This window comes from Eurytemora carolleeae, unplaced genomic scaffold, assembly GCF_000591075.1.
Source record: "Eurytemora carolleeae unplaced genomic scaffold, Eaff_2.0 scaffold1739, whole genome shotgun sequence".
NCBI classification, from domain to species: Eukaryota; Metazoa; Arthropoda; class Copepoda; order Calanoida; family Temoridae; genus Eurytemora; species Eurytemora carolleeae.
In genome coordinates this window covers 17,257-45,026 of record NW_019397625.1, presented here as the reverse complement: position 1 = coordinate 45,026, position 27,770 = coordinate 17,257, and the positions used below count along the sequence as shown (strand labels likewise).

Below are 27,770 nucleotides of genomic sequence, written 5' to 3'. Positions count from 1 at the left end.
AACCATATTTGCAATACTAAATCCTGTCAACGTACGTGTTAAAATAATTTAGTTATTTTTATTAATATGCAAACTTATATTTTGTGGATTTTCTAGCAAATAAATGTTCATCTGTAAAGAATTTATTATATTGATATGATTTACAAAAAAAAGGGTAATCAATATGCTGTACACTGTACAACCTCTCTACAAACAGTACAGAGTTTCAAATTAAACAAATCCAAAATTCTTGGTTTTAATCGCCATCAGTAACTTAGCCTTCAGTATCTGCTTGCTGAAATAGAAATAAAATTGGAATTTTTTTTTCATTCAATTTAAGTAAATAATCATCAGAATCATTATTCTAATAATCGACTTAGCATTTATTTATATATTTACATCCGCCAATTCAACATCAATTGTGAGTCAACCAAACAACTTTCTAACAATCGACATGTTAATAAATCATAAATATTACCTGTCAGTGTCACCACTGCCTTCCCACCCGAAATTATCCGTTATATTATTTTGTCATCTAAAAATTCGCGAAGAAGTTCTGCGATTTCGTCCTACCGTATAGTAACACTAGGCATAGGTTGGAACCCCTCCTCACTGGCTGGAAGGGCTGGGGATCCTGTCCAGAAATAAACTAGATCCTGCTTCTCCATAGCAGTCATCTTCTCAATAACAGCCCACAACCACCGTTTAAAGGAAACCAGTCTAAATATAGAATTATGTTTAGTCTCAAAGTAAAATTTGGGAAGGGGGATCTATCCCCCCCCCCCTAATCTACACACAAGACTATTTACTATCTTTAATTCAAGGATTGGAACTAATCGAATTAAGATTGCAGACCTCAATTTGTTCTCTTCATGTAATCGGCAAAGGAACTGAAAAGTGAACACTTGCCTCAAACGTATTTTTAATCCTTTTATCTTTGCAATCTGATTTAAATGATTTTTGATATTTCAAACTATAAATTCTTCTAGATTAAATTGTCAACATTAAGAAATATTTAGAAGTAGGAGCTGAAAAAGTAAAGTTTGAGGCGAGGGTTCAGTTCTTATCTATCTCCGGTCAAGGCTTCAATACTAGAATCTAACCTGTCGGGTGCTTCCCCGCTCTCATCGTTAAACGAAGTATAGGAGATCAAGGTTGTCACGTTGATATCTCCGACACCGTTTAGGAGCAGGCGCAGATCTTCAGCTGTTAATCCTTCCAAGGCACGGGCTGGGATTACATCAAACAACCCTGCGATTAAAACATGGATCAAAATAAAAGAAAACAAAAGAATACGAGTAATTTTGTTCCCCGAATGCAGGTTATAATTTCTTTAAATCTCTATACCAATGATTGTGTTATTTGTATAATTGCAAGGTTTTATCGTTTTATTAATCTTCTTTCTGACTCATACAAGAAATAGTATATAATTCATCCCAACACCCACTTTTCTCCCAGTAGAGTATCGCAACTTTGTATTTCTTTGCCAAAAAATAATAAGGCTGCGTTCTCCAATAATTCCACAGTGTACGTCACTGTACAACGTACAATTTACATATATATGTGTGATTAATATAGATATGAAGCCGACATTAATTAATTTTATGCAAGGAATGTTTTCTACTAATTTACCATCTCTCAGATTTTCTAGGGCCTTGGACTGGGACTTATACATCCTCTGCTCCGAGTAGAGACCAATATATCCAGCAAGACTTATTGGGGTCACATCTCGCTCACGACCTAAACAAATCATTTATCAAGAAGATGCGTAGTAACTCGTCAGTTAACAACCTAGCTCTACGTTCTCCCAGTAACATTATGCGAGCCAATATTTCAAAATATTATTAATCAAAACTTCCAATATTTCAAAATTGCATTCTGTTAAAATTTGCTTTTTTTGATCGAGCAACTGTTAAAAATAAACATTTTGAAAATATTTCCTCTTCTTACACTTTGCCAAATTTTGAGCCTTAAAGAAAATATTAGACAAAAACTAACCAAACACAAACCAACTTAATACACATCCCTAGTCAAGTTTAAATAGTTTACAGTTTACACAAGTTTAATATTTTCTTATACTTGTCCATTTTCGTTTTCTAACGCTTTTGAGAAAAAAAAAACGAATAAGAGATAAAAATAAAAAACTTATTGCTGATCAAATTTACACGTCATTACTGACCCAACCCCCCTCATCTACTGTTAATTAAAAATGTATGACGGAACTTACCAATGTTTTTGCAAGCATGGTACATATCAGTCCACTTTACAAACTCTTTAACTTTTTCAAAAAGCTGAAGCAGACATCAGATTTTGTTTTTGATAAACACATTTATACAAAAAATTCTGACATTTTAAAATAAAATTAAAGAAGTTAATTTGTTTACCATTAACAATGAGTTCCTTGCTCCCTCCTCCCTCCTCCTCGCATAGATCTATACAGGCGGTTATACCCAGGGACTGGAAGTAACTCTGAAATAAAATAATCATTTCAAGGAGAACTATTTTCCCCCATTTCTCCAAAAAAAGCACCCCCCCTTAAAATATACGCGACTCCTAAAACCTTTAACCAAAGAATTTCTTTTGTCTGGATTTGAACTTGCCCACGATTGTTTGTGGTTAAAAAATTTATGAAAATCGCAAAAAAACAAGAACGAGAACATTCACTTTATTTTTATTTCAAATCTTCCAATTTGTTTGCTGCACGCCTAATTATTGTTCGAATTTCCAAAAATAAAATAAAATTGAAGTTTAATGCTCTCTAATGACCTCTAATAAACTCAACAAATAGAAAATGTTTTAACTATGGCTTTATGCATATCAAACGAAAGCTAGGAATCCAGTGAATACATTAGCAGCAACAAATTCAGTCTTTGACCTTCTAATGACATTAAATGACCTTAAATGACCTACAAAATGAAAATGTTTGACAAATGCTGATTTCTTTGCTGCTACTGTATTCCCCGGGTTTCTGGGTTCCTAGCTTTCGTTTGATATGCATAAAGCCATGGTTGAAACATTTTCTAATTGCTGAGGTCATTGGAGGTTATTAAAATTCAATTTTATTTTATGATAGGAAATTTGAACGCTAATTAGGCGTGCAGCCAAAAATTGGAAGATTTGAACCAAAAATGAAGACAGAAACCCCCTTCCCCTTCATGAAATAGGACATCTCCACCATCCCATTTTAAATTTGAATAATGAGCAATAATTCTTCAAAATATTGTCTAATGAAACAAGCAACGGCTTGGTCTATTAGTCTTGTTTTGAAACTCTTTTCACATTTATTTTGTTAAATTTGCTAATACATAAAAGAAAAAATAGAAACCTTTGACTCCGGCATATTCTCTACGTCTGTGAGGAGTTGTCTGAAGGACTCGTAGATGACAGGATCAAAGAACGCCAGGTCGTGGAACTTGAGAGGTCGTCCCAGTATATACTAATAATAAATATAGTATACCATTCACCATTTTATTAAAGAGACTGTATCCATAATTTCAAAGAGGGTCTTTTGAAATTACGCTTATGGGTCCCTTTTGTGTAATAAACGGCTAATAATAGTGCACTTTAACCCGCTATCTTTATTATTTATCACTTATCCGGAGTGGCAAAATGTTGGCAGAATAAAAAATCAAATATATAAAACAAACTTAGTTAAAAAAAATACATCTCAAGGAATCGCTCAAGATTTTGTCAGCGAAAAAAGAAAGGTAAAAAAGGATAACACTAGGAAAGTTTCTTCGGTAGTATAAATCCGGTTCCGGATCCAAATTTTAACAGTGCGGATCCAGGATTTGAATCCCCGTTTAGAATAAAAAAGGTTTTAAGGAACTGTTTAAATTGTTGATGACAAACTTTTATTTCGTCACTTAAAATATTGAGAAAATGAAAAATGTAGATTAATTTTATTAAAAAAAAATTACAAATATATCTCTGGTAAATTTAAACGCATGAATAAAGGGCAAAGGCAGACCACATTTTGGAATTGGCAGGACTAGGGCCATTTTGTTATCATCGCTTCAAAGGTCAGACATTCCCGGTTGCGCAATAAAATTGACAAATTTTCATTTTTACTTCTTCAAAATCAGGAACAGTGAACAGAAGGAGAAGAAAAGAAGGAAGAAGTTAGAAAGGATGATAAGAAGAGGAAGCAAATCAGAATTTTTCTGTATCAACTGTATCCAATTTATAAAATTAAAATTTCAAAATAGTAAATTGTTCAAAAATATATATATAGTTGTCATCTCTGTTTGTCCGTCGGTCTGTCTGTTTTTCCGATCATAACTCAGGAACCCCTATACCAATTCCCGGTAAAAATCGTTCCAAGTGCGGGTAAACGGGGGGAGTAACTTTAAGTAACCTGGGCAGCGCTGGGTTCCCAAGTCAGTTAATCATATTTTCAAAATGAGATTTGTAAAATCGTCTGATAAGTTATAAACTAATTCTGGGTCTTTCTAGTTGTGACTTGAATTTAATAGAAATAATAAGTGCAGTGGCAATTAGAAAAGAGTAGATTTTATCATTTGTAAGTTCCGTGTTTCTAAATATGTGACCTGACCATTTAAAAAAAAAAACACAATAACCAACCTCGCAATTTTATAAATAAAATACAGAACGAAGACGACAATTATTCCCCTATTTTCTAATTACCGCTGTAAAAATATTTTACGGTTGTTTAATGTTAATATTTACCTTTAAAACATGACGGTTTAGAAACAAGGGACAAAGTTCGTTCTGAAGAAGACAGAGACCGAGGAGTCGACCAACATTTCTAAACGCGTTCAGGCGAACTTCCGTTGGTCGACCCATTCGGGGGGAGTAGAATCCTTTCTTACCAGGCTAAAATATAAACATATAAAAATGAAGGGGTTTCTTAGATTTATTTACATTGTCATTGGGACTGGGAAAAAGTGATTGTTTTTTAAATGTAAGTAAAGCGTAATTTGAAGTGATCTTGCATGCAAGAATGGAAATTGGAGATCCCGATCTTAAACTGTACCCTTCAACCTTTAATCGATCAAAAATGTTTTTGTCAAGATAATGTCGTTTTTCTTAGTTTGAGAAGTGTTGCAATCTGATAATTCCTTTATGTTTTCCAGCAGTAAAACTGTGTATGTCACTTTTGTCGAGAAACTTCATATGAAAAAATCAGTTATCTAGGTTAAAAACATTCCTAATTCATATTTGTGAGTTGAGTTTAGTTTAGGTATGATAGAACCTCACAAATATTATATAATATGATAATCTTATGAGGATAAAAATGTAATAATGTAAATTCTAAAACCAGATGAAATAACCTAGATGTATTCTTTAACGAAGGCCGCAGATTAAAGCATAAGATAAGATTATCATAATATCTAATCCGCATCAGACAAAGCTTAAAAGAGTACTGTTGTAAATTGGGCATTGACATCTTTGAATGGAGGGCCATTTGAAATTGCACTTACAGTCGGTTAAATCTGACCTGATAAAAGAGCGGAGACAAATCCTCACCCTCCACCTCCTTAGTTGGTTCTCCGCCTGGTGTACTCTCCTTCTTGGCCCCTGTGCCAGGTGGTGGCGTGAGCCCGGCGGCGAGGCTGAATGCGTCTAATGGCGACATTGAATCTGAGCTTAGAGAACTACCAGTGCCTTAATAAAAATAAAGAAAGATAATTAAAGATATGTAGAATAGATATAAAGAAAATACTTTAAAAAATGCTTCAATTCCGAATTTCTTCTGGAAAAATCTAAATTAAGATAAATCCATACAACATTGTTTTCTCACAAAATATAATTCGAATTCTTATTAAAATTTTTACTTCACATCCAGAAACTGGATACTCTTACCTTCAAATAAATAATCTAAAATATAATGATTTAAGTTTTTTTTTATTGGCTTCTTTCTTTAAAACTTTTTAACTTTTTTCAATACTTATTCCTTGTTAACTAATTTATTTTCCCTCAAAGTCCATTTATTTTCCCGAAAAGCTAAAATTCAGCGGAAGTCCGCAAATATGTACAAAANCCTGGTGGTATATCCATGTCCACAATCCCTCCTGAAGGTGGCAGAATCTGTGCACCTGTAGAACTACCTCCAGAGGTGAGAATAATATCTACAGCCTCTTCAACCCTCTCCCTCAGGCTCTCTTCAGTAGCGAGGAGAAGGAGAAGACTGGCTGGGGAGAGTTCTAGGAGCATCCCGGTTATCTTACTTGCCAGACTTGGGCGCAAGCTTTGCACACGTGGGAACAAGCGCTCGCCAAGCTGCTGCTGGTGGTTGGACAGATGGTCGTTACTTCCTCCTTCACCATTCATATAGAAGGGACGAGCTTCATATCTCAAGGGAACAGGCTCACGAGGTGTGTTACTTAAACTTTTTCTATACGATGCATGGCGACCACCTCGGTTCCCTCGTAGTCGTTGGATTAAACTCAGTTGCATGGATTTTGGTGCGTTAGGTCCAGCCTGGGCTGCCTCAAGGTTGGGTATAGGTTGCTCAACAAGGATAGCTTCAGCCAGAGCAGTATAGAAGGATCTAGCAACCCCGCTTCCTTCTCCGGGCTCATTCTGGAACATTACCTTTACTCTGTTCACAACCATGGGAGGATGGGAGGGAGAGGGTCGCTTACTATGTGTCTGGAAATGGTTGTTAAATTCTTTAAATGCCTGAATGATCAACTGTGAGCGTTCCCTCTCTATCTTGGAGAGAGTAAGATCTACAGTTCTAGAATTGCGAAGTTTCTCCATCTCTCGACGGAACTTGGCTTCCTTAACAGGGAACCCTCCAAGCTCGGAGATAATACTACCAGGCTCTAATCCTACATCATCAACAAATACACGACCAAACAGGTCTAATACTAAACGATACCGACCAAGAAGTGCGTCATGGGAGAACCCTAGTCCTGCCCCGACAAACACATTTTTAGGACTGCTTGTCTCTACAGTTACATTAGCAGAGACATCTGAGTTCTCCTCTGATCTTTCTCCTGTATTAGGAACAACCAAAATATCTGGAGCAGAGTCAGCTTTACTGTCAACTAGTTGACTGGCTACCCCAGCAAGTGTTGCTAATCTATCATCATCAAGCTCTGAAATTCTCTCATTTTCTCTAGCTGCCTCTCTCAGTAACATCATCTTCTTGGGAGAAGTGAAGTTGGACTGTCGTGAACTGTCCTCCATTTGAACCAGACTAAATATATCAGAGGAGTTGGATCCATCTTGTGAGGGGCCGGGAATGGGCTCATCTTGACGCAGACTGAGATCTTGGGGTTCATCGTCACTTCTACCATCACCAGGTTTATTGACAGGACCGGATTCAGTTGAATCCAAATATCCAGCAGCTGAATCAGAACCAGATATCCCTGGTTCACTAGACTGCATGATGACATCCTCTGAGAACTGTTCAGTAACCTCACTGCTAGGAAATAGTTGAGTTCCACCAGAGAACCTTGTATCAACCACTGCCTCAGAAAACAAATCACCCATCTTAGCTTCTGTACTAGAGAACTGAGAGGCCGGCTGTACTTCTTCAATTCCAGACCTGGTACAAAGTCCAAGTTTAGTGGATAGACCTCGAGCACTGGAGCTGTCAGCCTTCATCTGATGACGGGCAATGCCAAATAACTCCTCTTTTCTGGCTGTAGGAGTGAGAAGCTGTGGTTGGTCCGCAAGGGGTAAAGCCTCAGCAAGGGGAGTAATATAGGGATCACAGGGAGGACAACCTAAACAAAGGGTTGACTCTGAACGTTGAAAAAAATATTTTCTATTTTTGTTGGGGTATATATGAGTCACTACCATAGCTCCAATTGCATCCAAAATGTTGTTCTCTTTTACTCCTGCTCGCATACAGTATACCAGGGCATCAAGAACATATGCAACATGCTTCAAAGCAGAAACATCTAGGACAGGCAGAGAGTCTGAATGTTCACTGCTGTAAGCTCTCATTAACGAAAGAGCATAGGTAAGGAAGTCCCGTCTGCTAATAACAGGATCTGTAGAGCTGGAAACAGATGCTCTACCAAGATATCCTCGTTCAGTTGCTGACTTAGAACCTCGGTTAACTCCCATCGCACTAATCGTCATGCTGCCTGAATCTGTGGCAGAGGACAGAGCAGAGCCAAACCTTAATTGAGCCTCAGTAGAGTCTAAAATATTCATCAGCCATTCCCAGTTCTGTTTCATCTCTTTATCCACTACAGCCTGGAGGCTTGCTATCTCTTCAGCATTGATGTGAAGAGTTCTGGGCAGTTTTGGCGCCAAACTACAATAATCTGGAAGCATGATCATCAGATCTGAAATTTGTCTCAAAACAATTCCAAAAGCTCTGGCAAGACTGTTGCAAGTTGTCACCATTGTGACAGGTTCAGCGTTAGATCCAGCAGGAGCTGAGGAACTCCCAGCAGCTGGGGCTCTTCTCAAGTTTGGATCAATATAAATAAAACCTCCAGTAGCTCCCCCTGAACCCTCTCCTCCTCTACCTGGCTTAGTTCTGGTCCTGACAGCCCACTGCATAGTTTGAGGGGCAGGGTTACCCCTCTCAGCAGTAGCTGCACTAGTTGTGGTTGTTCTTCTTTCAAGCTGTTCTTCAGGGAATAATTCTTCTTCACCTTGTTCATCAGTTTCACCAGCATCACTTTCATCATCAACTGGATGAGAGGATTCTGAACTATCATCATCACTGAACAGAGCATCACTTCCAGCAGTAGCCCCAGTCTGGATAGATTGTGCAGCAGCAGTGCTATTTGCATCATTAACATCTCCACCATCCCCTTCAGCATCAGAATCACTGTCTGATTCTGCCAACAAATCCAGATCCATGTCACTTTGGAGCCCGTCATCGTTCTCTTGAGACACATCTCCCTCTCTCTCACCAACTCCACCATCCTCTGGCCTGTCATCCCCATCATCTCCTCCGTCATCATCACCCCCATCATTGCCCTCAAGCTGATCATCATCATTAGTTTCATCATTATCATCTCTCTCCATTTCAGAAGCTTCCGCAATACTCTGAGAAAGGCTGGGAATAGTGTCAGCCCTGTTTCTAGATCTCAGTGAAGATCTGTTAACACCATCCTCCCTGAACAAAACAAAAATCAAATTAGTTATCAATTTTGTCAGGGGCCGTGTATAATGTATATGGTTTAGAAATGGTTTTTGGGGTGGGGGAGGTTTGGGCACTTAATTGTGGGATATAAAGGATTATTCCATAGTTTCCCAAAATAAAAATTTAAAATAACATATTTTTGAAATCGCATTTTTTTTTACTTTTAAGAACATTTTTTTTTGAAATCTCACAAAAATTGGAAAAATATAGAAAATATTTAAAAAATTATTTTTTTAATTTTTTTTTTAATGTCAAACATCACTTTGATAAGATTTTTAAGCTTTTTGTTCTCGCAAATCGTCGAATACTTTGATAATCTTCTTTTAATCCTAGGAAAATCGCAACTGCTTTCATTAGTCACCTTACTTTGACACCTCAAACATTCTCTTTCATTGGTGTGATTTTCCCAAATCCCATAATGCATCCCGAATAAACATTTTAAGTTATTTTGAAAGTTTAACATTTATCAAGAATACATGAATCTTAAATATGTTAAAAAATATCATTAAAGCAACAACTTAAAAATACAAAAATGTTTAACACAATATTGTACTTAACACTGTCCTGATCTAAACAGTAAACATGGAACTATTGGACAGTACAGATAGTTTAAACGCTTTGTTAAAATTTAACAAAATATTTATATTTAAAAAATGAATTGACTTAAAACATGGAATTCGTAACATTTTTCCTAATTTAATCAACTGAGAATCAATTTTCTTAAGTAAATTTCACTTTTTCTGACATGTTAATAATTACACATCCCTCTGTCTGGCTGGGGTCCTCTTAAAAAAATGTCACAAAACCCCACTTAAATTATTTATTAATTGAATTTTCATCTATCTTCTGAACCTCATATATTAAAATGTAAAAAGAAACATATTTACAGAAGGAGGTACAAGGATTGAAATCAGAACTTTGAATAAAATGTAAGAGGAACTATCTGATGAGGTACAAAAACAAGAATTTTTTTCTTCATCATATTTTTAAAGGTTTTACAAGACTTTTGATGAAAATAGCGAGAAAAAAATTTTAAGGTGAAATTTTTTAAAGAACACTTGAAAAAATAAGAAATCCCCCCAAAATTAAGAACTTTAAGGACAAATTGCTGGTTTTAGCCAAAACTTAAATTTAAGAACAGAGGGCAACTATGTATTCGGTTAAAATAAATATTTTTGGTGTAAAAAGTGTTTAAAGAGACAAAAAACTTGCCTTTTCAGGTCACTTTTTAAATTTATTAAATTTTTTAAAAACATCCAAATGTCAAGGGAATTAAAACCAGATAAGGAACACTATCAATTGATTTTAGATCTACTTTCGTAGTTAGCCCTAGAAATAATTTTCATCTTCGGCTTGTAGACGGGTGAATACTATACATATACATCCTAGCTCTAATTTGTATAAAGAAACTAGTAAGTTTAGGATCAAAAAACTAAGGCAGAGAAACTTCTTCTCAAACAGTTGGATAACACCTTCAGTTTAAAAGTACCCTGCTAATAAATATCAACAAACCGATTTGGGTTGTTAAAAAATCGGTTTTTATGATTAACTTTTTTAGAAAAATATTCCTTGATATAAATAGTATTCTAAATTTCATGGCACAAATTTTTGGAAATGTAGACTATCAATCGAATTTTTACCATGGATTGTTATCGATTTCTGTTTCTAGGTTGGAAATAAGATTATAAGATTATAAGAGGATTGGATCTGTAAAAGAAGCCCCAAAACGAAATTTAATAATTAAAAATGATAAAAAAAAATCTAAAAAAGGGAGTAAAGTTTTATTAAAATCTATGATGAACCTAACCTTGCTTCTTCTTCTCTTCTTCTCCTCCTGCTAGCTCTATCTGAGGATGGATCGCTTCTTGTCATAGGATCCACATTGAATATATCATCCATAGCCGACAAAGACTCGGTTCCTAAAGATAATACAAATTTTAGAATATCATAAAAAAGTATACAGATTTGGGAGAAAAAATTCAACGTAAAAATTCAACGCAAGTTTTTCACTCTTATTGATATAATTTTTATCTACCGAAGGTTCCCAAAACAGTAGCTTGAATTGTCTAAGATTATAATTCAAGATTAAAAAGCCCAACAGAATCCTTGATTTTTTTCGGTTCATGTTTCGCATTTAAATGTTTCGCATCTAAATGTTTCGCATCTAAATGTCTCGCATCTAAATGTCTCGCATCTAAATGTCTCGCATCTAAATGTTTCGCATCTAAATGTTTCGCATCTGATGAATGGTGTTTAAGGAGTGAACATACCCATTTATAGACCGACTTGTCCGATAAACCAAAGTTCAAGTATGAAAAAGTTAGATTAAAAAATCCGTTCTTTATTTTTCTTGAATTTATTATTTTAAGAATAGTTTCTCTTAAAAAGTGACTCCGGCTTTTCAAAAACAATGAAGAACATTGTTAAAATTAGACATTGCCAAACCAGAAAAACGATTATTGATCAGATAACTGGTACTGCTGTAAATAAGACAGCAACCGCTCGTTAAAACTATTAAAAAGAGAGAATAAAAGTATATTTATCAAAATTTACTCCCCTACTAATTAGTTTACAGGGGTATATATTTTTCATAATGATTTTTGATGAATTGGGAAGAAAATGAAAAATGGAACGTCAAAAGACAAGTTTTTTTTTGGTGCTTTATCTTCTTCTTGTTCTGACTGGGAGAAGTTTCTACCGATAAAACCACAAACAGACGAGCAACAGACCGAACAAACCTACGGACAGTGGCCTTAACCTCCTGACTGTTGGCCTCCGAAGCTGTCTGGAGTTGACGGATGAGGGTGATGAGTAGTGTGTCTAGCATCTCAGCAGAGCATTTAACAATCAGACAATGCGTAAACTTATCCAGCAGGGTGGTTCCTGATTGACTGGCAAGGAATGCTTGATCTTCATACATTTCAGGCGCCTTACTAGTCTCTACACTAGACTTCTCCCCTGTACTCAGCATACTGCTGACCGCTGGCCAATCATTGAGTAACCTCTCTAGAGCTCGACGACAGAACCTTGGGGGTTCAAGATCGTGATCCGGCATTTCAGGAACAGAACCGTCGGCCGGTTGGGCGGACTTTCGGCTCGCAATCTTCTTAGGCTTAGATGGTCTGTACTGTCTCTGCTCTACCATCTGTCTACCAACGGTTTGAACAAGGAAGAGAAGAATGTTTTCATTTTGACTGTTTGGTCTAGTTGCAAGATCAGTTTCTGTGATCAGTCGACACAATAGATCGTATCTAGACGGTTGATGACCGGCCACCAGAGCTTTACACTTACACTTCTCCCAGCAATCACAGTATGCAGTGGGACTTGTTCTCTTTAACTTACAGTCGTGACCCTTATGACAGGTTCTAGCACACTCAGTGCAGCAGCAGAGGGTTTGGGTCAACCCACAGGTTCTACACTCGAATATATCCTGGTTTATATGCTCTGCACCAGTCCAGGTGAAACTGCAAGTATCGTTGCATGCCACAACATGCAGGGGAGATGCATTAGGTAGGCTCCCAGAGGGGAATACCATCGACATCAAGGTTTGTTTCTGTGTCTCAGCATGCATAGAGGATTCCTTGGCTACACGGGATGCAGCATCAAGTAGAATTAGGCTGGCAGGATAAGCTCTGTGGCAAACACTGGCCATGAAAGGAGTGTTTCCTTGAGCATCAAGTCCAGCTAACAAGTACTCCAGGTGGGGTGCAAACACTGTTGACTCAAAAATAAGTTTCAGAGCTGATAAAGAGGATTTTCTCTTTTCCAAATCTTCATTTACAGACGGTTTCTCCTTACTATTACTCCCTAAACCTAGTAATCCATCTTCTTCAGCAGTTGGGTCCATGGGCTCAGGAGGCCAGGCTAGACTGGGTATAGGTGCTCCAGCTGGGACAGCATTATCATCCATACTTGGAGGAGAAACATCTCCTGGTTGACCATGAGACTCCATTGTTCTAGCCGCAGCTTGGGTCGCCCTGCGCATCATATCTCTAAGATTGAGAGCTCTGCTGCTGTTTAATGTGTTGGATCTGCTGATTAGAGAACTAGTGATAGATTCAATACTCTCCATACCTGGAGTAGGTGATCCGTCCTCCTCATCTCTGTTGGTTGCTGGTTGACACCCAGAGACTAGGGCATGAAGCACATTGCGTCCTCCGTCACATCTCTCCTCTAGGATACTTTGAAGACATTCTAGATCATTTGTCTCTTCTAGATACTCGATAGTTTCAATTATCTCTGGTAGACTACGCTTCAGAACACGGGACATAAGCTCCTGAGGTGCAAAGCTGATCACCATAACAGCAACCTCATTCTTCAACCCTGGTTGAACATGAGGCAGCGCATGGGTACCAAGCCCCACCGCAGAGAGGGGAGGCAGGTCAAGCCAGATTGGATCACGGATAGAATCTGCAGAACTAGTTGAGTCTTTCACAATAGGATATACGGTTCTGTTCCCGTCCAAGAGCAGAGAGACGAACTCAGATTCCCCGGTGGAACGGAAAGAGATATTGTTAGCTCCTAGTCCCATAAAGGATGGAACATCCACAGGAAACTTTGACTCTAACTCAATCTTTCCGGAGCAAACGTTGTAGGACTTGAGGAAGAGTTTATTAGACTGTCTGATGACACAGTGGACTCCTTGCCCGTCCACTGTCAATGCTAGAAGAGTTGATGGATCAATTGTGATTACTTTCTTAGGTTTAGTCTGGAAGCAGTCTGGTAGCCGGGGGAGAGAACCGTTCTTAACAAGCTGTAGCTCATCCTTCCTTAGAAGCCGGGTATTCTCCGACATTATTACATCCTCGTCCTTCTCCTTATTCTTCTCCTGGGCAGCAGTAGAGGTTGGGAACCTAACAGCGCAGTAAGGACCATCTACCTTCAACACCTTCCCTACAGGGATATTCTTAGAGTCCTCTACGAAGATCACGTCCTGAAGAGGCCACTCCTCTTCATCAATCCTCTCTGTCTCCTCCTACAAAATAATGAAAGATACTGAAGATAAATTCTTAAGTCGTAAACAAATCTGGATAACTACTTAATCAAAGTGAATTTTCAAATTTGATGAATAGCAAGAAGTAGTGGAAAGTGGACTAACCGTTTATCTAAACTTAAATCGATGCATAATGAAAGTGGTCTAAGTATTTTTTGGGTGAATTATAAATTCCGATGATATTAAGATAAAATGGTAATTCGGACATCAAAATCCAAGTTCGTTGTTTATGTTTTTGGTTTTTTTACTCAAAAGTTCTCCAAAATATTATTAATTTTTAGCAAATGAAGAAAATAAAATACCAAACAAATATGTTGGGGAAAAAATTATTTTTCAAGAAAATGTATACCACAACTGAAAGTTTTAAAATTCTCGAAATCTGAAAAAAGCTACCTTAGGAGCCGATCTCTTATGCCTCCTGGCTGGGGCAGGAGAAGGACCTCCAGGTCCCCCTGCAGGGTTACTCAAGCTTCCATCTGAACAGGTTGAGCTGGCAGGTGATGGAGGAGGTGGCATACTTGCTGCATCATCTTCTCTCTTGTTATTCTTCTCACGGGGCAGCTCAGGGATCTTAGGTTTCTTCGGGGGTTGGATTATCTTAAACCTGACAAAATAAGCAACAATTAGTTAAAGGGGGTGAATCATAATTGCATAATTTGATTCATTCTTAACCCTTTCATTTTTGCGAACATTCCCTCTAAATAAAACCAACAGTTGCATTGCATGACAGTTTAGGGTGGATTATAAGTGTCTTAATCTTTCCAAAATAATCAATACAAAATTTTTAGACTTAATTCGTTCAATCAAATCAATGAATTGTAATCTTGTCAGTTCAGTTTATGGCGGTTGAGCAAACAAAATTAGTGTCCCATTTTGCCCCAAGAACCTAAAAGTAGTTCCACAGAAACCAATGCAGCTAATATTGTTCCATTTGGTGCCAGTTTTAAGTTTGTGTTGAGCTAGGTTGATGGGAAGTGCCCGTGCAAGACTTGTGCATTTTCGGATTTTAGGACCAACTCGCGAGATATTTTTTTCAACAAGAAATTGAAATAATATGATTATTCATATGATAATGAATATAGTAAACACATGAAAAAAATCAAATTATGGCATATCTCGAAAAAATGTAGAACTAGGACACCCTACCCCGACCAACCCTCTCACAAAAATGCGGAGTTAATTACCTGCATGAATCTGTAATATTCCAAGCTGCATTGAGAAGCTGTCCAACCTTTGGTACACCACCAGCCACTGTATATCCAATAGATCCCGCCTAAATAGTAATAAACATCAACAAAAGAACAAATTTTCTAATTACTATATTTTTAAATCCTAATAATAGATCCTATTTAAAATTTTGATTATTTGATATGTCATAATTCATAATTTGAAATAACAAAGTTCTATTTAGGTTGCAAGATATAAGGATGGGAAAATTAAGAGTTCGATGAGTTAACAGTTACTTTCTTAATTCAACACTCAACGATTCAGGACCCATGGCTATTTAGGTCCTAGTTTCATAGATATATTAAATAATAAAGCAACTTTTTCCTTTAATTTAAGTCGAGAAAGCATAAAAAAACATGATAAACAAGGGGCAAAAATTAAAAGGGGGGGAGGGGATTAACATAGGGATTATAATTGGTCGTGGAAATATAGAGAAAAAGTAATAAAAAAAGAAAATTACCTGGTAAAGCGGAGCAGTGGATAAGCAGACCTGACTACCAACTGTAATCTCGGTGGAGCTGCTCTGCTTTCCCTTTTCCCCCTTTCCACCCTTTCCCCGGCCCTTGGTGTTCTCAGCCGCCTTCCTCTTGTTCGAGTACTTATCTAGAAATAATGATAATACTAATGATAAAAACATTGATAATGACAATTAATGATTAAGATTATCATTAATGACAATGATAAGGATAAAAGCATTGAATTTTTCCACTCTAGTTTAAAATCAAAATGTTTTAACCTTTTAAAATGAATTAGGGTGAAATAATGTCAACAGTTAACAGTGAAAACAAAAATCATATTTGAACTAACCAAGAAGTTTCTTCCTGTGATGCAAGGGTAGAACCCCCCACCAGTATATAGCTCCTCCTTCCATACGCAGTACAGTGTACAGTACACATGTACGCAGTGATTCAATCCTGAATAGGTTAATATTAGTTAATGCTCAGAAGATTTTCGCCACTGAAGAGAACTGGGTTATCCTATAACACTCCCCCACACCCCATATGTCATTGTCCCCTATCACTTCAGGTTTTCATCACTGAATTTGGGAAGGGAAGGTCCGGGAGTAGGGGGATTTAAATGGGTATATAAATAAACAAGAAAAAAGAATCATATCCTTACAGTCCGGGGATAGAGTTAAACCTTCAACTTATTTATCCCAGTAAGAAGAATACAGGTCTACCCACAATAGATGAGACAGTAAAGACAACTTGAAACAATAAAACTTTTCAATTATGATGATCCCAAGTTTAACTTAAGTCTTGAGTTTAGTTTTTAAATGGCTCATTTTATGATTCGGCAAAAAATGAAAGAAGTTTACAGTTGCAATAAATCGTGAATATAAGCAGACAGTATAAATTCAGTACAGTCGTCTCTGAAGTCTCATTCTTTGTCGGTAACCCTGTACTTGCAACATGAAATATGGCATCTGTTAACAAATCGAATAATAATAAAAAAATCTCTATTTATTATTCACCTGTCGCCAAACAAGTCAGGAAACGCTGTGGCTGTATGCTCCAGTTTCCCGCAAATATGCGACACTGTCTCATCCATCCAGGTAGCGACACGTCCACTCTCCGTCACCAGGCTAGCCCTGATAGCGCTAGCAGAGAGCATGGTCACCCTGTCATTGGGTGGGATGGTGGAACCGTTGCAGTTTATATTTGCCAAACCCAAGAACCCGGCTCTAGGATGGTTTCCTGAACAAAAAATTCATCTTGAGCTGAACCATTGCAAAATTCAGCTGTTCTCACTCAGATCTATATTTACATTTCATAAAAAAGTTTTGAAGGACAGATCATTTTAATTTTGTTATTAAATTCCAGTCCGATTGTAATAATAATGTCAGGTAGGATCAAACTTTTTTTTAACCCACAGCTTTAAAACTATACCTGTAGGGTTGTCTGGTCTCTGTGGAGCAAGATCTGTCCAACACCATTGATACAGATATCCAGCTGTGCTCACAGCTAACAGTTCAGAGTGTAGAGCAGCTATAGCTGTAAACCTAGAATACATTAACATTGATATAGATGATTAAAACCGTTCAAAATCAATTTATAAACGATGTTGCTGTATCATCGAAAAAACTTCAGTTTGAGAGAACCGACCCTGACAGCCAATGAGGTTAAGCACACTGTTCACTGAAGTGAATATACAATGCATGTACATTGTACAGTACATGCATTGTACTATACAGCAATACGACGTTGTCATTTAATAGACAAGGACGGGATGATTATCATGACAAAAAGTATTTTGCTTTATCCATCCATTGCCCATCCCTCTATTTTCGATTTATGAATAAAAAATCACCGAATAGGGTTTCCAACAGGTTTCTCAGGCCAGAACTCCAATTCATCTCCCAACCAGAGAGGAGAAGGACTAGCGGGTACACCCTTCTCTCTTTTAGTCAGGTCATCTCCAGGCTCCTACACTCATAATTTAGTTAGATAATCAATTAATTAGTTTGTTAATCAATTCAATAGTTAATTAATTGACAATTGATCAGTCAATCAAAAATCAGACAATAAGAAAACAGACAATCAGAAAATTTATTATATAATCAAATAGTCAGACAACCATATAATCAATGAATTAGTTTATCAATTAAATCGTTATTCAGATAATCAATCAATCAATCAATCAATCAGTTTATGACATAAGCAAACAACTAAATAACTATTTATCTTTACCAAGAAAGTTAAAAAATCAAATAAAAAATCAGATGAAGACCAGACAATAAGACACTTAATAAAAAAATCAGATTAAAGAAGTCAAGGAAGCAACTAACCTGCCAGGAACTATCTCTCAGGGCGGATTCAAGCCACTTCTTCGGTCCAATATACTGTCGATCCCTCCACCTTTACAAAACCAAAATTATGATTTAGAAGAGACAAGCGTTCAGATTAACAGATGTTCTTTAAAGGGACTGTACGCGTATTTACAAAAGAACCCTTCAAGTAAAGAGGACGATTCCTGATTTACAACGATACCCTTTAAACAATAGTCTGTTCATCGAGAACAGAGATCTGTTGTGAACTTAACATAATTTTATTCCCTTAAAATTACTAAATCTTTAACGTAAACGCGGCTATAAAAAATTTGACAGAATTTTTTTTTCAGGTGAAGAATCTTAGACAGTGTATAATAATTTTCAAATGTATGTATAATACCAAGAATTAAACGATTAAAACGTTTCTGTAGATTAATGAGGTGAAGTCTGAAAACCTTGACTAGTCAAAGGTTTAAAGGTACTGTTGGTTCTCTTCTCTTCTCTCTCCACAACTGAGTAGAAAGCGTGACTAATCCCGAACAAGATAAAGTAATAAAGATGAAAACAGAAGCAATACAGAAACTCAAAACATCAGGGATGAAGTACATGCTGATACAGGTTTTAAGGGGGAACAGAGCCTTCAATAGACTTTAAATCAAATACCATAAACTGGTTTTTCACCCTCCTCACAATGGAAACTGGATTACTCATGGCAGACCTCTGACAATGATAGGCAAAAGACACACTCCCCGTGTTTTAAAGCGATGGGACAGCATGCTTAGCGGGTTATTTTTTCTTTAAAAATCTGTCCACGTGGGAATACACGTTAAAAGTGAGGACTATGGTATTTCTGATACCTGTTACCCTTACACCCCCATCCTCATCCGCCTACCTCCTAAATTCCAACCTTATCCTACTTCACGAGCAGATATTGTGGAACTCAGAAACTGCTTTGCTGTGGAATCTTAATCAAAACTTTCTGAGAGAGATCATCATTGGTTTCATTGGGTGTTACTTTCCTAGGGGGTACACCTAAATCACCTTGAACCTAGCCGAATGCAGTTAAGGCTAGGAGGTCTTTTAATTTCTTTCTAAATTACTGCAAGACACTGATACATGTAATGCAGCTGACAAAGGGAAGTTCTCATTACAACAATGTCAGCAATAAACCTGCATAGATGGCCGATATCAAAAACAACTGAAATAAATACAGAAACTCAAGAGCTGATATTAAAATACTACAAATTGCCTGATCAGCATCTCAAAACTGCATATTAACCCTCCTGGGGGGGCGGGGGTATGCAGCTAATTGAACGAGCATTACAGGACAGCCAGGAAACAAGAAGATTGGAAACATGATTATCTGCATTCTGCATTAAATACATGTATCAAATAATTTGTTTCATAAAAAAAATTAAAAAATAAATAAATTGATAAAGTTAAAAAAAAGGTACTGTTGGGAATGTTAAAATAGAAGGTCACTTGAAATTACGCCTACAGTCCCTTTAAAGCCCCTAGACCTTGGATTAAAGACACCAGAGCAAAAAAACTAACTGAAAGCATCAAGTAACTGGGCTGGGTGCCCTCCAGTCATAAAACTATATGTATAATGTACACTGAGATATATGGGAAAGTAATTCATCATTTGGTCGCTGAAATGATTGTGGGGCTGGCGGCATTAATGTAAATAATTTCTTATGCCGGACATTTCCTAATTTACACCCGCACTTAGTTAGATATTCACACTGGTCTATAATATACAATGACCCCACAACCCTTTGTACTATAATAGTTACCTAAGAAGATTATCTCTCTCCTGCTCTGGTCTATCCCTATCCTGTCCTCTATCACTACTCCTTCGAGCACTCGAAGTTCTAGACCTTCGACAAAAAAAAAAATATCAAAAAGTGTTTATCTGAGAGCCCTAGGTTAGAAACTTGGAAGAAAATCAACATAAAATTTTTTATTCGATCATGGGACTAAAAATTCAAGTATTTGAGTACATCTCTAGGGGACGGTGGTAATCATGCAGCATTAGAGCTTCAAGACTTTATTGTTAAAGGTAATTGGGTTGGGTTGAGTGGAGAGCAGAAAATAAGAAGAGTTTAACAACAAATTAAGCAAAAATATATCTTTATCAAAAAAAGATAAAAAAAACAGAACTTGTTAATATACAAGTATATGGTTTGCGTCAGGAATATAGTTACGAGGTAAAGACATTTAAATTGTTTTGTTCTTTACTTACAAAAAATATTGAGAAGGGAAAGCTTGAACATTTTTAACATTAAAATATACTTGCACGTATAGATACAATACCTGCTCTGAGAATATCCAAACATATCCTCATTAAACATTGCCTCCGCGTCTATTATAACCGAGGGATGGTCAGCTGATATACCAGCATCTAACAAGGATATCAGATCCTAGGATATATATAAATATAATCTAATGTTAACGGATATTAGCGGATAATACCAGCATCCAACAAGGATATCAGATCCTAGGATATAAATAAATATAATCAGATGTTAACGGATATTAGTGGATAATACCAGCCTCCAACAAGGATATCGGATCCTAGCCTATAAATAAATATAATCTGATATTAACGGATATTAGCGGATAATACCAGCATCCAACAAGGATATCAGATCCTAGGATATAAATAAATATAATCTGATGTTAACAGATATTAGTGGATAATACCAGCCTCCAACAAGGATATCAGATCCTAGGATATAAATAAATATAATCTGATGTTAACGGATTTTAGTGGATAATACCAGCCTCCAACAAGGATATCAGATCCTAGGATATAAATAAATATAATGTGATGTTAACGGATATTAGTGGATAATACCAGCCTCCAACAAGAATATCAGATCCTAGCATATAAATAAATATATTCTGATGTTAACGGATATTAGTGGATAATACCAGCATCCAACAAGGATATCAGATCCTAGGATATGAATAAATATAGGGTCATTCCACGTCAAGTCAGCCACCTGATGGACGGCATGTCACATATTTTGCTGAAATTTTGCATACAATTTGTAATATGAAAAAAAATCCCGGAACCGAAAGATGAGCGTTCTATGACCAACGAGGCCAGAGATATGGCTCTGGAAAGTTTCCGATATTTCGAGGACGGCCTCTTTATTTCAAATGGCTCTAACTTTTTAGTTTTTGAAACAATTTTTTTTCCAGTTTTGAATAGGTCACAAGCCCGTTATTTGGCGTTAAAAGAAAAAATATCATTAAAATATTATTTGCAGGTCATTATTACATTTTTTATTTTCAGTCTCCGTTTGAGGATGTGTACCAATTCCGATTGTGTTGATTTTTTTTATATATTGTTATACTGTCAAAAGGAAGAGGTTAGAAAAGTTTTTTATGTGTATTGTTCCTGTTAAGGAGGAGACCTGATATTGAAATGCTAATTTGGATTTCTCAACACACAGACTAGATAAGAAATGTAAAAAGAAACAGAACGAATTTCTGATTTGAATTGACAATATGAACCTAAAGCAAAACTCTACCTCAGGAACATAATCTCCTTGAGAATCATCTCCATCCTCCTCCCCCTCCTCATCCCTGCTCAATAGGTTGTTTACGGCCAGGTTCACGTCCAGGTTGGTTCTCTGCAACTCACGGATAATCAGGTTCCGAGACCGGCCCTGGTAGAAAATAAAGGGAATGTTATCGAATTCTGAAATGGTTGAAAGTTAACTTTTCAATTCCCATTTGAAGATTTGAGAAAATCATTCAGAATGGATCAAGAAATGCTGTTATCTACCTGTAGAACACTTAAATCTCATTATTTACCTGTAAAACACTGAAATCCCTTTATCTACATGTAAATAACTGAAATCTCTTTAAATACCTGTAAAACTCTAAAATCCCTTTCTACCTGTAAAACACTTTGAGCTTGTGTGATGAGATCCTCTGGAACGTATGGAGTTGGTCTAGAACTGGGCAGAATAATACCTCGTCCTCCTTAATAAAAAATATTTATAATTGGAAAATTAAACAACTGAATGTTATTTTTGAGAAAAAATGAATTCCCATTTAACACTAAAGAGGATCGCTAATCATCATCAGAATCTAAAAAAAGCTGATCGATAAAGAGATTGTATAAATTGATCCCTTATTTTAAAGTTAACATTTTTTATTGAGGTTCATTTAAATTAGATTGGGACCCGGATACTGGATACAATTTTGACCCGGATACTGGATACAATATTGATCCGGATACTGGATACAATATTGATCCGGATACCGGATACAATATTGATCCGGATACTGGATACAATATTGACCCGGATACTGGATACAATATTGACCTGTATACTGGATACAAAATTGACCCGGAGCTCCCGTTATGCTGAGATCGGCAATTGCTTTTTACAAACATAAGGACCCCCACCCCCTCGCACCGGGACCAGAGACTTACCATAGCCAAGTATCGCTGTATGGATATCTCATTATTTTTATTTATGTCAAGCTACGAAACGTAATTGTCCCAAACTAAAGTATATTTAGTTTAAACAAAAAAATCGAGATTTTATGAATAAAAATAGGGTCTAAAGTAAGGGTTCAGTGACTTTTAAAGGGAGTGACCAGATATGTATGGTAGTTGAACTGGTAATGTAGTATTGTGGAGAAATTTTTTAGGATTCATTTCAGACATATAAAACTTTAAATGATGGATAATTACTGAGTTTGAGCGCAAAAACGACGTTCAAAATAGTCCATTTGGGTGGTTACGTTTTGAGAATGAAAATAAAAATAATCATTAAATAACAACGAGAAAAATTTTATCTGCAGAAAATGTTTGTGAACAATGAGACAAATTACAGAAACCAATAACAGAAGATTACTTATTTTCGATGATAATAGTTAATCATGGGTATATATTTTTCTGTTTGGGGAATATGAACTGGCATAAGGGTTGGGGAAAAAATGAAGAAAAAAGGAAAAAGGGGGAAGGGGAAAAGGGAAGAGAAAAGGGAAAAAAAAGGGGGAAGAGGGAAGGGAAAAGGAAGAAGAGTGAAGGGAAAAGGAAGAAGAGTGAAGGGAAAAGAGGAAGAGAGAAGGGAAAAGGGGGAAGAGTGAAGGGAAAAGGAAGAAGAGTGAAGGGAAAAGGATTAAGAGTGAAGGGAAAAGAAAGAAGAGTGAAGGGGAAAAAGGAAGAGTGAAGGGAAAAGAGGAAGAGTGAAGGGAAGGGGGAATAGATGATTTGCATCTTCACAACAAATTTCTTTTTACAAAAACCAGTGTCAGAAATGCTTAAAAAAATCTTGAGAGACCATGAAGTTGACCTTTTTAGGGCCACGTTTTGCTCCATCATATACTAAAATTCCAAAAAAAATCTTTTCATGAGGATTTTAAAGATTTAATTTGCGCTCTTGCTGAACAAATATGCACTGTAAAAACGTCTAATAGGTCTCAAATCATTCCTAAAATATGTCTCCACAAACTACGTTCTCAGTTGAACTACCATACATTGCCGGTAACTCCCTTTAAAGACCTATAAATTACCATGGTATAGTTTGTCTTGTGAAGTGTGAAAACTTATCCAAATAAATATTCTATAAATATTACATATTTTATAAATAATTCTTCAATGTATTTCTTCAGGAAATGTACTTGCCTCGTATGGCTGTCTGTCGTCTACGTGGCACTGGTACAGCACTGGTTCTACAACTAGCCCTGGTTCGGATAGATGCTCCGGTAGCTCCACCTCCTCCCCCTCCTCCACCTCCAGGTTTAGAGGAACTACTCTTCGACTTGGATAAATCCAATCTGCAATTAACAAACTTTCGTTTTTTCAGGGCTCCAAACTTTTATTTAGGGATTAAAACATTTTTTTAGTTTCAGATTTGCCATAAGAGACAAGTGTTATAAGTTTATATCTCTCTTTGGTAAAAGCTTCGAAATATGGTCAAGAAGATATTTATAGTTAATCAACCTACCAGACAATTTTAAGAATTACTTGCTAAAATGCTAAAATTGAGCGGAAAACAGAAATTTTACCAACATTTCATTTTAATTCTCGCTCCTTAAATTTTTTAAATCTTAATAATGCAGTAAACAGTCAATTGGTTTTTCATTAAATACTGCAGAAAAATTATGAAACTGAGAACAAATAGAAATAGAAGGATAAAGATAAAACTAAGCTCAAAAACAGAAACAAAAGAGGCAAAAAAAAACTAAAATCAAATTTCGGGGCCCAGATTTAATCCAGTCATTTTAGGTGTTTCATCCAATTGAACAATGAAGAGGGGTGTCTGAAATAACTGAGAAGGGAAGTCGAGCCAATCTCCCATCCTTGAGAAGGATTGCTATATGAGAAGGTCCAACTGCAATCTCCTTTACTTCTCCTCTTACACCTCGCAGGGCATTTTCCTCAGCTGCAAAAGTAGATTTTAAAATATTTAAATAAACACATTCTGTAGAACTCTTTTCCTACGATGAGAAGCCGAATATGTTTTTGTAATTATGCCCAAAGCTGAGAACTCTTGTATTGTGGATATCGAGATCGATACCTGATCTTGATTTTTTGTTATTCCGCAGATAAATTTAATCTTTATTCGATGTCTAGCATGCTAATCGTACCCAGTCAGGGGTTAAAGGTAGCTTTGATCAAGGGAGGAAAAACTAAAATGAAGATATGTTATTGGAAAGGTATAGTTTTCTATAAATCCTCAAAATCAAAGTGCCCACAATGGATATCGAGCTCAAGTATCCACCACAAAAGTTCCCACCTAAGGACGGAGAAACATCATTTATAGTTTTATTGTGAGAAAATCAGTAAATTAGTGAGAAAATAATATTTTAAGATGTATCTAAGTATTTTTCTCCACTTTCCGTCACTAACTATTTCCCTTGGTTTATCATAAAATATAACCAACATTAGTAGTTTCTACCTTGCTCGTTCTTGTTGTTGATCTTGTTTGCCAACTCCTTTAACTTCTCCTGCAACTGCTCCTGTGTCCCCGGCAGCGGGTGAACCAGGAACTCAATATTGGGTAAATCCCGGGCGCGTCGCATCCTAAGTTTAATTCATATTATGGACGTTGGCCACTTTCCATTCATAATTATTCACCCTTTACTAAATTATCGTTCTCTAGGACGGACCCAATTATCGAACAATTAGGTCCGTCCAAGTATATGATTTTTGGACCCCGGGTCTGTCCTTGAGAATTTAAAGTAAAACAAAAGTTTTCACCTGAGGTTGTGTTCAAGTTTTAACTGTCAACATCGATTTATCGCTCTCTGAAAATTAGTGATCAAAAATCGCCTTCAATAGCTAGGAATGGTAAAATTAACAAGATCATGACAAAATATTCTTCAAGAAACGATCATGAAGATGTCCAAATCCTAAGAGCTGTGGCCATGGCAGTGCCCTTACGTTTTAGGAGACAAAATGAGAGTGTTCCAGAATGTTTTTTTTTCCAGACATTTCTTAAACGAAATTTAATAACAGCGGTCTCGCCGCTGTTGAACGGATTAAATTTTCAAATTTTTTTTTGCATTAATTATGGCACTTTGAAGTAGTCTCTGTAAATTCCGTTGACAGTTCCAATTAGCATTAACAATTCAGAGATGATTAACATTAAATAAATAAAATGCGTTCTTCATATTTAAATAAACTTGGACTCGGCCTATTCTCTCACATTACATCGAACAATTACGCCATGCATTGAAAATTTCATCTAAAACGTTTTGAATCTACAGCAATTTCAAAGCGAAACTTAATTTAAAAAACAGTTCCGATGTGCCTTTCATGGGTGATATAAAGTTCTACAAGATAATTAATAATTTAAAGAACCCCGATTTAACTCTGCATGGGTGAAACATCTTTCGCAACTTCAGCAGCTGGAGTTAGACGGGTTGTGCTTGATCCTGTTTGGTTTGGTGGATTTTACGCACCTTTAGAAAGAAGACGACATTTATAAAAACCGAATCTTTTTTCAATAATAGAATTCATTTATAATCGATTTTTATGTTTTATGAGAAGCAACACATTCCTTAGCTTCGTTTTCTTCTGCAGAATTTAGGGATAGGGGGGAGGCAATAGTCTTTTTGCCCCACTTGAGCGTCTATACAAAATTTAAATTAAAATGAGCTTGCCCACATCCATGCATATACACTATGATGTACGGTTTCTGATGGTGTACTTTTGGACCTACGCCCATCCCCTCTACTGCCCATCCGACCTACAAGCACATGCTTTTAACATCTGTTGTAGGTCCGATGCACTGTAGGTCGGATGGGCACGTTAAAAACAGCATATTGCAGTGTAGGTCGGATGGGCACTTTTCGTAGGTCGAATCTGGGCATTTTTCGTAGGTCGGCCAAAACGTGGCCGCAGCGCTCGGCCCCCCAGCCTGTCCTAGCCGCAGCGCTCGGCCCAATGAGCTTAACCTAATTCCTAACCCTATACACTAATTTTATTAAAAACTGTTGAATTAAAGGTCTTTCATGGCCGCAGCGCTCAGCTCCCTAGCCAGTCCTAGCCGCAGATCGCTCGGCCCAGAAATGATTAACCTATATCATAACTATTTTATTAGAAATTGTTAAAATTATAGGTCTTTCATGGCCGCAGCGCTCGTCCCCCCTACAAAAAGTTCCCATCCGACCATACAAAATATGCACCATCCAACCTACAAAATATGCCCATCCGACCTTATACGAAAAATCCCCATCCGTCCTACAAAAAGTGCTCATCCGACCTACGAAAAATGCCCATCCGACCTACAAAAATCCCCCCCCCTTTACCATAGTCCCTATCATTCAACGAGATCATTGGATTTTTAACAATTGCCCTTGACGAAACAATATGGATTCGAAAATTCTTTCTTAGGTGACTGGCACAATCGTGGGACAGCCTGTATCATAACATATGGCCGGTTATATGGGGTACGTCGCCTCTCAATGGATGTTTGTGACCATCAATTTAAGAAAGAACGTGCCCTATTCACAAGACACCCTATAAACCTTTATCTGAGCAAAATGATGAAATTATCTTTGTTTTTCTATCTGAAAATTTAACACTTTCAATTGCTTTTTGCAGGGGCAAAGACCGGATCTCTGAACAAGACCAACCATGAATATAAAGGAGGGGGACACTTGAACCCTACCACAATTTTATAGTGGAAGTTCTGTTATATGCAATTCGATCGAAACTCTACAGGAATACAGGGTTACCCACAAAGGATGAGACTGTAACAACGACTGGAAACTCTCAAAATAGAACGATTTCTAGGTTGAATTAAATCTTCTGCCTTGAATTTAGTCTTTTAAGAACTTATTTAATGCTTTGGCAAAGAGTGAAACCTGTTTACAATATGGCAGAGAGTTATGTATGACGTGTATAAACAATTCGTACAGTCGTCTCTGAAGTCTCATCCTTTGTGGATAATCCTGTAGTTTACAAGGACTGTAAGCGTAGTTTCAAGTCAGTTTCCATGCAAACATGGCAATGCCCGATTCATAAAATATACGTGGGAAAAATTGTTGTTTTCTATGTTTAAATTAGTAAAACAAGAATTGAAAATAATCAGTTTTAAGTTTTTAAAATTATAAAATTATTTATCATCATATCTAGTTCATATACCTGATCATAAAAAAAAACTTTTAACCCTATCCCTGCTGGGATACTTGAAAACCAGGATACGCTGGGGGGGGGGCAATTTGACCCCCCCCCCCCC

General features: G+C 36.8%; 1 protein-coding gene across 1 annotated transcript; it reads right to left on the bottom strand.

The window, feature by feature from the left end:
• Positions 1 to 106: 106 nt before the first annotated feature.
• LOC111715238 (E3 ubiquitin-protein ligase UBR5) lies at positions 107 to 25,907 on the bottom strand. Its single transcript, XM_023490546.1, has 28 exons — positions 25,889 to 25,907; positions 25,286 to 25,332; positions 24,984 to 25,108; positions 24,344 to 24,467; positions 23,708 to 23,862; positions 21,965 to 22,050; positions 21,594 to 21,731; positions 20,368 to 20,474; positions 19,848 to 19,931; positions 18,070 to 18,139; positions 17,592 to 17,707; positions 17,171 to 17,283; positions 16,756 to 16,978; positions 16,089 to 16,195; positions 15,742 to 15,884; positions 15,239 to 15,327; positions 14,448 to 14,658; positions 11,722 to 14,036; positions 10,869 to 10,985; positions 5,987 to 9,034; positions 5,441 to 5,609; positions 4,669 to 4,815; positions 3,305 to 3,415; positions 2,364 to 2,448; positions 1,612 to 1,719; positions 1,083 to 1,230; positions 553 to 699; positions 107 to 298 (listed from the first exon to the last, which is right to left on the bottom strand). Exons 3-28 carry the CDS (start codon positions 25,105 to 25,107, stop codon positions 211 to 213), a joined length of 8,373 nt encoding a protein of 2,790 aa, XP_023346314.1. The 5' UTR covers position 25,108; positions 25,286 to 25,332; positions 25,889 to 25,907; the 3' UTR covers positions 107 to 210.
• Positions 25,908 to 27,770: the final 1,863 nt, after the last annotated feature.